Genomic DNA, 15,931 nt, shown 5'->3' on the forward strand with positions numbered 1-15,931 from the left:
GGGACTGGGTGACCGGCGAGGTACCCGAGTAAGCGCCCACAGGTAGAGCAACTAAAGTGGCAAGCCACAATGGAGCCCCATCCTGCAGCAGGTCGAGACCTGCAGAAGAAAGGAAAAAAAATAAAATGCAACAGGACCTGTGAAAAAAAGAGCAGGTCATGTCTGCCTCCTACGGACACTAGACTAAAACTGAACAGCCTAGTGCTGTGGAGAGGGTATAGCAAACCTGGGCGGAGACTTTTTTGTTATCTAGTGCCTCCTAGTGGTAGCTGGGCATATACCCATGGTACCGTGTCCCCCAATGCCATTAACGAGAAAGTTGCATATAAATTGTATGTAACGTACTGATTGAAATCCAAGTTCTTTCTGTGCTTAGGAGTCATGTATGGACAACATTCCCTGTATGGGTGTTGGTGAGTCAATAATTCTTACTGAATCTTTTCTCACAAAACAATCAGTTGGCTCAGCTCTTTCTGCTTTATCATACGATGCATGTAGACTGGATAGCATTTTTATGCTGAGAGGTTACAGCAAACTGTTTACTTGTACTGTTTATACAGCCTAAAGTAAACACAGATATACTTACCATTTGGGGGTCATTAGACCTGCTCACCCAGCCGGAAATCAGTTTTAAAGTTTCCTTTTTTACTGTTCTCATACTTCGTATCAGAGGTTGCTTTGTGACCATTTCACCTATAAAGATGAAAAAATAAATAAAAAATTATGATTATGACTTCCATGTCTAATGGGCGATACACTCCAAAAAAAACAGACTGAAAATTTGTCAAGCTTACCATTTGCTTGAATAGCTGCAGAAATATTTTCACTTAGGCACTTGTACACATTTAACATATCCAAGTAAATCCTTCCAAGCTGAATAACAAAAGGGTGACCAACCGCTTTACATGCCCTAACATTTGTTTTTAGGATACTGCCGAGTTGTTTCACCGTTTCTGGATCTTTCAAGATATCAACATTCTATAAAAGGGAACAAAAAAAAATAGCTGCAGATTCTAGAATTCAACTTTATTTGCCCCATGAATCAAAAATAGACCCACACACAGAACTTCATGACAACACTGCACCTGATCAAATTCTGAGGAGTGACACTTAGAGCTTTGGCATAGGCCATAATAAAAAATAAGAAAATGTTTAGATAGACATGCACTTCCCAGCACATGCTAATGCTCTACGTCCCATCTTTATACGTTGCCATTGCAGTCGGAGGCCCCAACAGCTTTGACTGACAGGACCAGGCAGTGTGAATGTACCCACACCTGACCATGAAGTCCCATGGAAGTGCATGCGCCAAATGCATTGCCATGAGACTTTGTAACACCAATGGGGCTAATATGTTAAACATAAAAGAGGCTTTTTTTTTTCTATGAATTGGCAGCACATATAGAGATGAGAAACCGCATTAGAATATGCAGACAAGCGCACATCTACAGAGGCTGATGGTTTTAGTTAAAGGTATGAAATTATTCCCTTTCAGATTTGCATTGCAATTCTCTTTAGATTACTTTCCAAATGTTAATAACTTTAAAGCAAAATTCTTAAATTTGTACATTACCCACCTTAGTGGCTTGTTGAATAATACTATCCCATACTTGATTTGGAAGCAACATATATTTCTCTATCAAATGCTCTTGCACAGGTTGATCTGTCTGAGCACCAATCATATATCCAACTGCTTCATAAAATGTGTGAACCTAAAAAAATTAAAATAAATATAAAATGTAAGAAATGTAAATTACTTAAATGGGGTTGTTAGTTTTTTGTTTTATATTGATGATCTACTCTCAGGATAAGTCATCAATATCAGATAAGCGGGGAGCTGACTTCTCTTCAAACAGCTGATGTAGAGAATAAACAGTAACTAACATTACCATAAACATTACCTTACCTGTTGCGGCTGAAGGTCACATATTATAGTATTAATATTATTTAAAATTTCATCTATGAAAGGCATAACTTCTCCAACTTGCACTTGAACAAAATGTCTACGACATTTTTGAGCGATCTTGATAAAGGTATCACATGCCATATCCTGCACACCATCGTGGGTCTCTGAAAAAAATAAAATAGTGTACCCCATTAGTACAGTACAAGCAACATTTGCTTAACTTCTCATATGGTGCTAGATTAAGTTAAAATATATCCCATACCATGCATAAACTCAAATAGTTTGTTCACAACTGTCTTTAGAAATTTCCAGTGGGCTCTTAAAAACCTGGGATACTGGCCAACAATGTACATTATGTTGGATGCAATTATGGCTTTATTGTCTTTCCCACGCTTTTGCTCACAGAGACCAAGGAGATCCTACAGATTAAAAAAAAGAAAAATCTTTGCAGGTAACATGGACAGACAAAAACCTGTGACAAGTCAGAAAATGTTAGGTTTGGTTTAAAAATTGATGGACCGCCACAAACCGAATACAGCCATAGACATACCTTTATAACTGTTACAAGGAACCGCTTCTCATCCTCTTCATGCATGGCTCCACTAATTGAACCAATGGCCCAACACAAAGTGTTCAGATTTTTCCATGACCATTCGGAGCCATTAACTTGATTGTGCAGTTTCTCAGTCATAATTCTTTCAGTATCTGCATAATCCAGATGTGTGAGGTATACTGAAAAGAAAACATTTTTTTGAAGGTCAGGATCGCAGCATCAACTCATCCTAATGCTAAAGCAAAAAACTGCACAGTAAATGACAGCCAAGTTCTGATGACAGAGCTAATGCAAAACATGTTCTGCGGTGTGCTGGAACCCCTCCAATCAGATATTGATGGCCTATCCTGAGAAGACGATAGGCTATCAATTCAGAACTACTTAAAAACCCTATTAAAAGGATTTGGCCAATTTGTTTATGGCATTTTGAGATAAGTCATTGTAGTTACGTATGCTCTATACAAGCACACAAGACTTTGTACTGTCCCCCAGTAGTCACAATGAAGGCCTTCAGCTGCTCCTGTATCGGTGAAGTAAAACATACTCACATTACATCCTCCAGCTCATGGACAGAAGATGCTTATTCTGCCAAAAACTAGACAATCGGGGAGCTTCAATGACAGCTATGGGACATTACAAAGTCATGTATGCTTGTATGCCTAATTTGGTTAACCCCTTTAAAGGGCTTTTCAGTACTTTTAAATTGATGGCCCATCTACAGGATAGACCAGACAATATTTTATTGATGGGGGTACAACACCTTGCTGATCAGCTGTTCAGCAGTAGCTCTGGCACCAAAACTACACAGCTCAATCCACAATGAACAAGGCTGTAGTTCTGATGCAGGAGCTACTGCTGAACATCTGATGCCATTTGTAATCAGGTGTTTGCTATTGTGTTTAAAAAATAAAATATGCACACACACTGATACTCCATAATTGCCACTGTTTTTTTCTCTTTTGCGGGGGAGAACCTATAGTTCATGAATGGAACAACTTGAGATTTAGAATAAATTTACCTAGTGTTTCCCTCATATTCTTATACAGGTTGATCGAATCTGTGTCCTTCATAAATTCTCGAACAACTTCACCCTGATCATTCTCTACAACAAGAACTTCCTCTGGTTTAGCCATTCGACTAACCATCAACAAACGCACCTAGAGAGGGAATATACAAAAACTATTAGCAATTAACATATTTCTATTAAATCATTCTTTAAAAAAAGGACACTAAACCTAGACATAAATAATGAAAGCAAAACAGGAGATACATTTGTCCCCACTGTATACTAGTCTGGGGGAATTTCTGCATGTTTCTGAAACAATCTTCTTATTTCTTCCATTTTAGGGGCTGGGGAATAGCTGATAGGGTGGTGCGTGATGATCCGTGCTGCACGGCAAACATTTAATTACCTTAAAGCATTGCCAACCTGAGGCTCTCCAGCTGTTGTAAAACTACAACTCCCAGCATGCCTGGACTGCCTACAGCTATCAGCCTACAGCAGAGCATGGTGGGAGTTGTAGTTTTACAACAACTGGAGAGCTGCAGGTTGGCCATACCTGCCTTAAAGAATCACCTTATCCACAACACCCTGATTGGTTTCTGTCTTAAATAAAACGTAACTTCTAGCGTTCGAAAAATATATCTATCTTAATTGCTAATAAGCGCTCCTTACAAGTTAAGTCTGACCTGTAAGGCTACTTTCACACTGGCGTTTTGGTTTCAGTTTGTGAGATCCGTTTCAGGGCTCTCACAAAAACGGCCAAAAACAGATCAGTTTTGCATTCTAAATTGATAACGATCCGTTCGGAATGCATCAGTTTGCCTCCGTTCCGCCTCCATTGCGCTCAGCGTTTTGGTGTCCGCCTGACTATGTGGAGGCAAACGGATCTGTCCTGACACACAATGCAAGTCACTGGTGTTTAAGACGGATCTGTTTTGGCACTGTTAAAGATAATACAAATGGATCCGTTCTGAACGGATGCATGCGGTTGTATTATCGGTGCAGATCCGTCTGTGCAGATACATGATGGATCCGCACCAAACGCGAATGTGAAAGTAGCCTCATTAATGAGGGGTCGTGGTGATAGCTGCTCAAATGCATAAAAAGTATTATAGGACTGATTGGAAAGATTGATGTCTATTGCTAACTATTGGGATGGGGCGCAGAGCTCTTGCCGACCCCCATCAATTAGCGAGATATCCATTTTACAAGTAGCACGTTTCCATGATAGAATGACTTAATCCGGGTCCCTGCACAAAACAGTAGGCCATGTTTACTAACCCAAGTTCACCTAGACCAGTGATTGTGAATCTTTTAGAGTTAGAGTGCCCAAACTAACAAAACCCACGTATTTATCGCAAAGTGTCAACACAACAATTTAGCCTGAATTTAGCCTGGCTTTTTCTTTTCAAATGAGAAGCACTAGATTATACCTTTGATAAAACCGGCAAATATAGCTGTCTTCTAGGAGGGACATCAAAATGTTGGCTGCCAGAAAGTAGCGGTGATGTTGAAGTTGAAAATGGACTCTCCCTGTACAACTCTGCAGCCAGATGGTTCCAATACTCCAGGCATATTTTGAAGATTTCAGTTTCTTCTACTTCAGACACCAGCAACATGTAATGAAGAGCCTAAATACAGTAGGGGGAAAAAAATATATATATATTAGAAGTAAACCCCATTACAGTGTTCAAAACATGAAAAAAAAAAACTCAAATTCAAAAAACACTGCTATGGGTAATGTAACCAACCTCCATCAGAGTTTCCCTTAAGTTGAGCCTCTTTTCAATGAGTTGTCCGTGCTCTTTAAGAAAAGTGCACAGGAACAAGCTGAGGTTCTGAATGAAATTCTGCTCATCATCTTTTCCATTGGAATATGCAAGACGGATATTTGTGTTTAATGGCAACATCTGTAATCGAAAAAAATATGACATTTTAAGAGCAAGGATATTTTCCCTCCTTTTCAAATAAAAATAAATAAAAATAATCTCACCTGTTTAAGTTGCATCATAGTCAGTGTGAAGAGTGTCACAAACTGTTCTTCATACTGGCTGACACTTACTCCGGCTATTTCAGTTAAACATTTTAGAGAAACATTTCTGAACATTGGAACATTTAGAAACTGGATGAGGGTTGGGGGAAGAAGAAAAAAAAAAAAAAAAAAAAGGTTAATGTTTCTTCCAATTTCTTACACAGCTTACACAAGTCATTCAGGCACATCAAATACCGTACCTTATATATTAATGTGCTGATCAGTTTGGTCTCAAATATGTAACCAAGTGGTATCCAGTTTAGAAATCGCAGAAGAGTTTCCAAGGTTGCATGAACAAGTGGAGCATTTTGGGAGTTCTCCTACAGGTAGTAAAATAAAATTAGATACTTAAGAGACATCTTTTCTATAAGAAGTATATTATAAATGTAACCAGTACCAGGTGGTAGATTACAAGACTATGCTTTTCTATCTTTGGCTACTTTCACACTTGCGGCAGAGTGATCCAGCAAAAAGTATGCCAACTAAGGCCTCTTTCACACTTGCGTTGTCCGGATCCGTTGTGTACTCCATTTGCCGGAATTACACGCCGGAGCCGGAAAAACGCAAGTGAACTGAAAGCATTTGAAGACGGATCAGTCTTACTATGGCAGCCAGGACGCTATTAAAGTCCTGGTTGCCATAGTAGTAGTGGGGATCAGTATACTTACCGTCCGTGCGGCTCCCGGGGCGCTCCAGAATGATGTCAGAGCGCTCCATGCGCATGGATGACGTGCCATGCGATCACATCATCCATGCGCGTGGGGCGCCCTGACGTCACTCTGGAGCTGCACGGACGGTAAGTATACTGCTCCCCACTACACTTTACAATGGCTGCCAGGACTTTAGCGTCCCGGCAGCCATGGTAACCATTCAGAAAAAGCTAAACGTCGGATACGGCAATGCGCCGAAACGACGTTTAGCTTAAGGCCGGATCCGGATTATGCCTTTCAATGTTCAGTATTTTTGGCCGGAGCAAAAAGCGCAGCATGCGGCGGTATTTTCTCCGGCCAAAAAACGTTCCGGTCCTGAACTGAAGACATCCTGAACGGATTTCTCTCCATTCAGAATGCATGGGGATAATCCTGATCAGGATTCTTCCAGCATAGAGCCCCGACGACGGAACTCTATGCAGGAAGAAAAGAACGCAAGTGTGAAAGAGCCGTAATGGCATTTGCAAGACTAATCAGGATCCTGATCAGTCAAAAAAAAATGCATTGAGTTGTCGGATCAGTCTTTCTGGTGTCATTCAGCAAAATGGATCTGGCATTTCTTTTTTTCACCTTTTTTCTTTTCAGTCTGCGCATGCGCAGACCAGAAGGACAGATCCATCATTCCGAACACCGGATCCAGCACTAATACATTCCTATGGGAAAAAAATGCCGGATCAGGCATTCAGGCAAGTCTTCAGGTTATTTTCGCCGGAGATAAAACCGTAGCATGTTGCAGTTTTATCTTTTGCCTGATCATTTAAAATGACTGAACTGAAGACATACTTAGGGCTCTTTCACACTAGCGTTGCCCGGATCAGTCGTGTACTCCATTTGCCGGAATTACACGCCGGATCTGGAAAAACGCAAGTGAACTGAAAGCATTTGAAGACTGATCAGTCTTCAAAATGCGTTCAGTGTTACTATGGCAGCCAGGACCCTATTAAAGTCCTGGTTGCCATAGTAGTAGTGGGGAAGCGGTATACTTGCCGCCTGTGCGGCTCCCGGGGCGCTCCAGAATGACATGCGCGTGGGGCGCCCTGACGTCACTCTGAAGCGCCCCGGGAGCCGCACGAACGGTAACTATACTGCTCCCCACTACACTTTACCATGGCAAACAGGAGTTTAGCGTCCTGGCAGCCATTCAGAAAAAGCTAAACGTCGGATCCTGTAATGCGCCGAAACAATGTTTAGCTTAAGGCCTCTTTCACACTACAGTATTTTGCGTTCCGTATACGGTCCGTTTTTTGCGTTCCGTATACGGTCCGTATACGGAACCATTCATTTCAATGGTTCCGCAAAAAAACGGAATGTGTTCCGTATGCATTCCGTTTCCGTATTTCCGTTCCGTTGAAAAGATAGAACATGTCCTATATTTGGCCGCAAATCACAGTCCGTGGCTCCATTCAAGTCAATGGGTCCGCAAAAAAAACGGAACACATACGGAAATGCATCCGTATGTCTTCCGTATCCGTTCCGTTTTTTGCGGAACCATCTATTGAAAATGTTATGCCCAGCCCAATTTTTAATATGAAATTACTGTATACTGTATTTGCCATACGGAAAAACGGAACGGAACAACGGAACGGAAACGGAACCACAACGGAAGCAAAAAACGGAACAACGGATCCGTGAAAAACGGAACGCAAAACACTGAATTCAACATACTGTAGTGTGAAAGAGGCCTAAAGGGAACCTGTCACCAGGATTTTGGGTATAGAGCTGAGGACATGGGTTGCTAGATCGCAGCTAGCACATCCGCAATATCCAGTCCCCATAGCTTTGTGTGCTTTTATTGTGTATAAAAACCGATTTGATACATATGCAAATTACCTTGAAATGAGTCAGAGCCTGAAAATATGACTCTTCTCTGGTCACACAAGGAAGATATGACTCTTATGTTAATTTGCATATTTCTCAAATTGTTTTTTTTTACACAATAAAAGCACACAGAGCTATGGGGACTGGATATTGCGGATGTGCTAGCGGCCATCTAGCAACCCATGTCCTCAGTTCTATACCCAAAATCCCGGTGACAGGTTCCCTTTAAGGCCGGATCCGGATTACTGCCTTTCAATGGGCATTAATTCCAGATCCGGCAAGTGTTCAGGATTTTTTGCCGGAGCAAAAAGCGCAGCATGCTGTGGTATTTTCTCCGGCCAAAAAACGTTCCGGTCCTGAACTGAAGACATCCTGAACTGATTTCTCTCTATTCAGAATGCATGGGGATAATCCTGATCAGGATTTTTCTGGCATAGAGCCCCAACGACGGAACTCTATGCCGGAAGACAAGAACGCAAGTATGAAAGAGCCCTTATGCATCCCTGAACAGATTACCATACTCTCCATTCAGAATGCATGGGGATATAACTGATCAGTTCTTTTCTGGCATTGAGCCCTTTTGACAGAACTCCGTGCTGGAAAAGAAAAACGCTAGTGTGAAAGTACCCTTGAATACATTTTTCACCACTTACACGGGTAAATCTGCTTGTAACTACCACCGATTGACAAGACAGCAAATCAATCTGTGCTTGTTTACTTCTATTTCACCGCCACTACATTTGGACTCAGTTACTGTCAGCACCACAAAAGGTGTGCTTCAGACAATTTTTTTTTCTGCATAACATATTATACACATATCAGACACGTGAACATTTGCTTTCTGGAAATGCTCACACAGGGCAATGATCAGGAAGGAACATTTTTTTCTTTTTTAAGCCATGACATAAGACTGAAGGATCTGTTTAGAAACATACCAGGAGCCTAGTTAGGGAAAACACTAGAATCAGATTACTATTAAGAACATCTGTGCATAAATCTTTCCGTTCTTCAATAATGTTCGGCAAATAAAGTTGAGTGAACAGAAGGCAGCCAGAGGCCGTGCAGAGGCTGCCCAATGCATTGCACGGCATCGGGACCTGCCTTCTGTGGGAGTCAAGGAGATCCAGCCTCAGGCTGGGTCTCCTAGGCAACCTGTTAGTGTATGACTCAGTGTCATACACTTACAGGCAATACAGATGTATTGTAATGCATTGCAGGGGGGATCAAACCCCTAAAGTGAACAGAAATAAAAGGGAAAAAAAAAACAAAAACCCTTTCCCCATATTTTATAATAAAAACCAGAAGGAAAAAACAAAACAAAAAAAAAAAACATTAGGTATCGCCGCGTCCATAATGACCAGCTCTATAAATATATCACATGATCCACCCTGTCCGATAAATACCATAAAAAATAAAAACCATTTTTGTCACCTTACACCACAAAAAGCTTAATGGCAAGCGATCAAAAAGTCATACGCACCCCAAAATATAGTGCCAATCATCTCATCCTGAAAAAAAAAAAAAAATAAGCCCCTACCCAAGGTAAAAAAAAAAAAAAAAAAAAAAAAAATAAAAATAAATAAATACGGCTTTCAGAATGTGGAGACACTAAAAATGTTTTTTTTTTCCCAAAAATGCTTTATTATGTAGTACTAAAACAAAAAAAAAAAAAGTTGTCATTTGAAAATGTTGAGTCCGTGACAACCTGGTCTATAAAAATACCACATGATCTAACCCGATGAATGTTGTAAATAACAAAATAAGAAAAAGGTTCCAAAACAGCCTTTTCTTGTTACCATGACTCACAAAAAGTGTAATATAGAGCAACCAAAAATCATATGTACCCTAAAATAGTACCAACAAAACTGCCACCTTATCCCGTAGTTTCCAAAATGGGGTAACTTTTTTGGAGTTTGTACTCTAGGGGTGCATTCAGAGGGGCTTCAAATGGGACATGGTGTAAAAAAAATAAAAAAAAATAAATAAAAAAACAGTCCAGCAAAATCTGCCTTCCACAAAAAACGCATGTGTTCCTTTCCTTCTGCGCCCTGCCGTGTGCCCCGTACAGCAGTTTACAACTACATATGGGGTGTTTCTGTAAACTACAGAATCAGGGCCATAAATAGAGTTTTGTTTGACTGTTAACCCTTGCTTTGTACCCGGAAAAAATTGATTCAAATGGAAAATCAGCCCAAAAAGTTAAATTGTATCTCCATTTTCCATAAATTCTTGAGGAACAAAGAATTATTGGGAAAAAAAATTGGGGGACTCATGAAGTACCATATGTGACAAGAAAACAATCTCAGAATGGCCTAGATAAGTAAAAGCGTTTTAAAGTTATCACCACATAAAGTGACATGTCAGATTTGCAAAAAAAAAAATGGCATGGTCCTTAATGGGCCATTCACACATTGTTTTCAATGGGAGGCTGCACTGCCATTCATGCGACTGCAGTTTATAGCTATAGTCCTAGTCATATAGTATATAACCATGACTGTGCCTAGAAAGGACATAACCCAAAACTACATGAGATTTATCTAAAAGTATATAAAGATAATCAAATCAAATAAATTAGTAAAAAAAAAAAATTAGACTTGGTCATTTATGGAGGAAAGCGATCACTTGTCTGTAATTGTCAAAATTAGGTGAACCTTTTCTTACAGTATATGGTGTGTTAGCAATAACTGCAACTAAACGTTTCCGGCAATTGTTGATTAGTCCTGCACATTGGTTTGGAGGACTTTTAGCCCTTTCCTCTGTAGAGAACAGCATCAATTATTTTATGTTGGTGGGTTTCCTCCCATGAACTGCTCTCTTCAGGTCCTTCCACTACAATTCTATTGGATTAACGTCAGGACTTTGATTTGGCCAATCCAGAACGTTGGCCCTGGATTATTGAGACTGGCTCATGTTACGCTGTCCTTGATGGGGCCTGCAATTGCTGGAGGTGTGTAATTTATGACGAGGCGCAGGCCTCATCATAAATTACCTGCCTTTTTTGGCTCTCCGTGCACCAGAATGAGATTCAGTAATTATTTACCAGTTTTTGGCATGCAATAGAGATTTATTAATCCTGTAGAAAAACGTAGGCAGTCTAGGCATACACGTTACATCTTAGGCTAGTTTTATACTAGCGTTAGACATCTCCAGCAGGCCACACCCCTTAATCATATAAATTAAACTCCCTTGATGGCATAAGAACAGTGGATTTTCCTAGAAATAGATGCACCAGATGTATTATTCCAGTCATTACACTTAGGCTACATTCACACAACCGTATATTTTGCGGTCCGCAAATTGGGGCTCTGCAAAAAAGAAGGATGACATCCGTGTGACCTCTATGTTGCATCCGCTTTCTTTGTGGATCCATTAAAACAATGCCTATCTATGGAACGGACATACGATGCAGACAACGCACAATGTGCTGTCCGCATTATTTGCGGACCCATTAAAATGAATGGGTCCTCATCCAATCTGCAAAAAACAGAACGGACACGGAAACAAAATACGTTTGTGTGAATGTAGCTTAACTTACAGTCTATTAGATCCTGCCTCTGGGCCTACAATGCTTCTGTACATTGCAGACCCAGGAGGAGCCAGTTCAGAGATTTTGGCGATTTTAGACCGTTTCTGCCTCAAAATCAGCAAAAAAAAAAAATCCTTTTTTTCTCAAGTGTCTTTTTTCAAAATCAGTGGTGTGAAATGACCCTTAGGCCTCCGGCTTCTACAGCAACCATTAGTACCCTGAAATCTCAGAGATGGTGAAAGGGCCTTTCTCTGAAGTCACATCCATGCTATTGGTCACAGCATCTAAGGGGTTATAAAAAGACTAGAGCAGTGGTGGCGAACCTATGACACAGGGTGCCAGAGGCGGCTCTCAGAGCCCTCTCTGTGGGAGCCCACAACCTGGAAAGTCTATGGCAGGGGTGGCAAACCTTAAAGACACAGAGTCAAAAAAAAAAAACGTATGACTACCAGGAGCCACAAGCTATACATTTACACACGAGTCACCCTACAAGATGCACCTAGGTATTAACAAAAAAATAAAAAATAAGAGAAAAACTCATCAGATCCCCAATCCTCATCAGACCTCCAAATAAGAACCCCAATGCTCGGATCAGACAACACAAATCAGACTCCCAGTGTCAGACCCTCAGTGCTCAGTGTCAGACCCAATATGCTCAGATCTCCTCCCCCCTACCCAATGCTCAGATCAGAGCCCCATGCTCAGTTCTGTAATTTATGTATTGATTTAAAATTGTGTACCTAAAACTTGTTTGTACACTAAATTTAAAGTTAAAATATTGTGAAATAAATAAAAATCTCTTCCCTCTCCTGATCAGACACTGGGCTCCTGCTACTCTGCAGGTTTGAATTGCTCTCCACTGTGACCTGATGAGCACAACGTCAGGTTATAGTCCGTGTCTCCACGTACTATGTTCTCGCACTGTGTGCTTCAGGACGTAGTGGAGAGTGAGCTGGAGCTGCAAAGTAGCAACAGTGCCCGATCAGGAAAAGAGATCTGAGCATGGGGTGGAGAGTGAGCTGGCCTGACTGCTTCCCAGCTCCACAGCTAGAGCCGCGGTTGGTCACCCCTGGTCTATGGTGTACAAATATGACAGACTTTTCGTGCCATTCATCAATGCAGAGCACACTATGAACAGCACAGTCAGCGCACTGAATGTAGGCAGGCTAATATAGCTAAATAAAGTACATGGAAGATCTACTATATTGGTATTCAGGGTAAATTACCATGATTGCACTTTGCGATAAATAAGTGTGCTTTGGGTTGCAGTTGGGCACGCTGTCTCTAAAAGGTTCACCATCACTAGACTAGAGGTTTCTCCAATCTTAGCCATTAAAGGAGGGGTACACCTGTATTGGTAGTCACTAATTTCAGGGTTTAGTTACTGAAAGGTGGGGACCGTCACATCAACTGCCACATTTTGAGGATGATCTACCAAACAAAGGGACATGTACACTTACCATAACAAACTGACAGAGTTGAAATATCTTTGAAAATTCATTGCACATACTGTAGAAGAGGAAACAGGTGTAAGTCACATTGTAAAAACTTTTCAAATTTTGCAATTGATCACAACTTACTAAATTTAATTACAGCTTAAAGATTAGAAAAGGCACCATAACAAGCAAATCAACCCATACAAAAGTTAAGGATCATTTAGACACAACGAGGAGCAGCCATTTGTCGGTAAGTAATTCTCCTTCCCGACAGTCGGCTGCTCGTTAAGTGGGGTAAAGATCTGCATTTACATGCAGCGATCTCCTCCGGAGTATGAGAACGAGGGATTGCTATTGAGATCGCTCGTCCTCATACAGCTGTATTATTTCCGAGAAACAGATTGCTGTTTAGATGGCATGATCTGCTGCCCAGAAAAGATAATTTAGGTGCCTGCACAAAAAAGACTCACCCGATGAACAAGCATTTTGCACCATCAGTTGGGCAGATTGTCTGGAACGTGCATTACCAAAACGTTCATTCCCGATAATCTGCCCATCCAAACCCACCTTTAGACGATGAACATCCCCATACCACAAAGATTACTACTGCTTGTAAAAGCAGCTCTACTGTGGCTCAAGGATAGGACAATGACCAGGAACAAACCACTGCCTGTATATTGGCCAACACCGTCAGGCCTCTACCAGCCGAAAATTTATGACATATCCAATCAATGTCCGATAGAAAAAAAAAAATAATCTAAACAAGTGCAAGTAGCCAAGAAGTGGTGGTTGGCTGTAAGATTACCTACAGTTTGGACTATAACTGCACAATGTTTTTGGTTCAGAGGAGCTGAAACTTTGTCAAAAAGGGTAACCCGCTGCCAGACGTGTGACAGCAACTTAACTGCTGCTTGTCCCTTCGATAAAAACACGCATGCTCAGTCACTCTGGGCATGCATGTTTAGGAAGTTGGGAGGATTAACATTTCACAAACAAACACTTACTCAATGTGTATAGTCACCTTTACTTCTAAACTCAGCGGCAGGCAGCGTTTTGGTTTCCGCCTCCAGAGCGGAATGGAGGCGGAACGGAGCCAAACTGATGCATTCTGAGCGGATCCTTATCCATTCAGAAGCGGAACCAGAAACGCCAGTGTAAAAGTAGCCTTAGAATGTAAGGTTAAAATTCTGAATATAACAATTTTCTAGAAGCTTTCCTGTTGATACAAACAGGTGGAGTGTTGTCATGAAGAATGTAGGATTAAAAAATAAAAACACAAAAATATATATCTACTCCCTACCTGGCTTGCATAGTGCCAGTTGTGTATATCAATGGATTTGATCATTTGGATTCACACATGGTCTTCATGACAACACTGCACCTGACAAATCAGACCAGCAAACGTTGTCACAATCTCAGTGGTGCAGCCTCGGGCTCTGGAGTGTATAACGTCAAACAATTTTTCAATTTTTAGCATTAGAGGGATTTATTAAACAGTTGACCGAACAGACATACGTAGAGATAGTCGTGCGGGTAACAGAACCCAGAAAGCATTGATCTCATGCCAGTGGTGCTGCTAACGGTCTACTGATTGGTTGCTAAAACTCACTCAGAGCAGAGGGGAGGGGCCAGAAAGCACCCAGTGCATAGAGTCCAGGGCACTGAACAGAAGGAAGTGTTTGAACGCATGGACTGAGCCATGAAACCTATATAACTATCTCTCTGGATATTAAGTATGCCTGCGCAAATCTCCCAGTCACCTATAACGCAGTTTTGAGGGTTAAGAATGAGTTATGAGCATTTCTTTCATATACAGTTAGCCCAACACCATAAATCTGTCATATTTAACCAATGTCTCATTACAGAAGCAGCTCTAAATCAGGGATGCTCGACCTGCGGCCCTCCAGGTGTTTTAAAACTGCGACTCCCACCATGCCCTGCTGTAGGCCGTCCGGGAATGATAGGAATTGTAGTTTTGCAAGTACTGGAGGGCCGCAGGTGAGCATGCCTGCTCTAAATCACCTTTCAAAATGAATAAAAACAGAAATGCCAAACATTTTTGATTGGGTGTGTGAGTGAAAGCGCAGACGCTTTTGTCGGGACCTTAATTCTGTTTGGCATTAAAACTGAAGTCATTTTCAAATAAATCATTTACCTGTCTTTTAAGTGTTTGGCTTTTACTTGTGTTATTTGTCCACTGGAAAAGTCAAAAACCTCTTCACTCAAAAGTTTCAGAATTACCATATTGTTCTGGCAGAGGCTCTCGCTGGTTTTACTGGCTCCTACTATATCACTGATAAATGTGGGCCAATGTTTAGGCCATTCTTGTTTCAGTATCTGAAATGATACAGTAGCATTTTTACATTCTCTCCTAAAGCCTCCAGTTCACCACAGAAAGTCATGTCAGGGTTTAGACTATACTTTTTAGCTCCTCTTACCTGAACTAGTATCATGTTCAGTTTTCCAATGTACACATTCTCTTTCTAAATGAAAAACAGATTACATTATTATTACACTCCTGACAGTCCCACACTTGGCCTACAAGTTGAATGTCAAAAAAGTTACTTGCCTCAACACATGTTGCATCTGAAGAGGTTTTGATTATCAGTCCAACCACATATTTCTTTATACCTGGAAAAGGAGATTCAAAAACATTTTATTTCACAAACCTGGACTGTAGAACGCAGAGATTACCCACCTCATCGATGTAGTCTTATCTTGTAGACCAATGGAATATAAAGAACGTACACAAGAAGAAGCATTACTGAAATTGCCTCTACACTGCAACACAATCTTTCTGCTTGTATGGGAGGGCATGCGCACGGGAGCGCGCACACAGCAACACATGCACACCAGCCCCAGTCCGGCAACCTCTTACTAGCATCTACAGTTTCTGAAGTACAGCTCCAGGGCACGCACAGCAGCCTTGGAGCTGTTCTAGGAGCTA

At 41.1% G+C, this 15,931-nt stretch overlaps 1 protein-coding gene across 1 annotated transcript in view; it reads right to left on the bottom strand.

Moving 5' to 3' along the window:
• Positions 1-15,931, bottom strand: part of XPO1 (exportin 1) — an 82,992-nt gene that overhangs the window by 10,607 nt on the left and 56,454 nt on the right. Inside the window, exons 5-19 of the mRNA XM_044289459.1 lie at positions 15,554-15,615; positions 15,423-15,467; positions 15,140-15,321; positions 13,009-13,057; positions 5,695-5,814; positions 5,456-5,584; positions 5,214-5,372; positions 4,896-5,093; positions 3,478-3,616; positions 2,457-2,638; positions 2,169-2,325; positions 1,907-2,070; positions 1,578-1,712; positions 795-978; positions 587-693 (exon numbers count right to left, since the gene is read on the bottom strand). Of these exons, the coding sequence (XP_044145394.1) occupies positions 587-693; positions 795-978; positions 1,578-1,712; positions 1,907-2,070; positions 2,169-2,325; positions 2,457-2,638; positions 3,478-3,616; positions 4,896-5,093; positions 5,214-5,372; positions 5,456-5,584; positions 5,695-5,814; positions 13,009-13,057; positions 15,140-15,321; positions 15,423-15,467; positions 15,554-15,615 (2,012 nt within the window). The remainder of the gene's footprint in view (positions 1-586; positions 694-794; positions 979-1,577; positions 1,713-1,906; positions 2,071-2,168; positions 2,326-2,456; positions 2,639-3,477; positions 3,617-4,895; positions 5,094-5,213; positions 5,373-5,455; positions 5,585-5,694; positions 5,815-13,008; positions 13,058-15,139; positions 15,322-15,422; positions 15,468-15,553; positions 15,616-15,931) is intronic.

Source organism: Bufo gargarizans, chromosome 4, assembly GCF_014858855.1.
Source record: "Bufo gargarizans isolate SCDJY-AF-19 chromosome 4, ASM1485885v1, whole genome shotgun sequence".
In the NCBI taxonomy this organism is placed as follows: domain Eukaryota; kingdom Metazoa; phylum Chordata; class Amphibia; order Anura; family Bufonidae; genus Bufo; species Bufo gargarizans.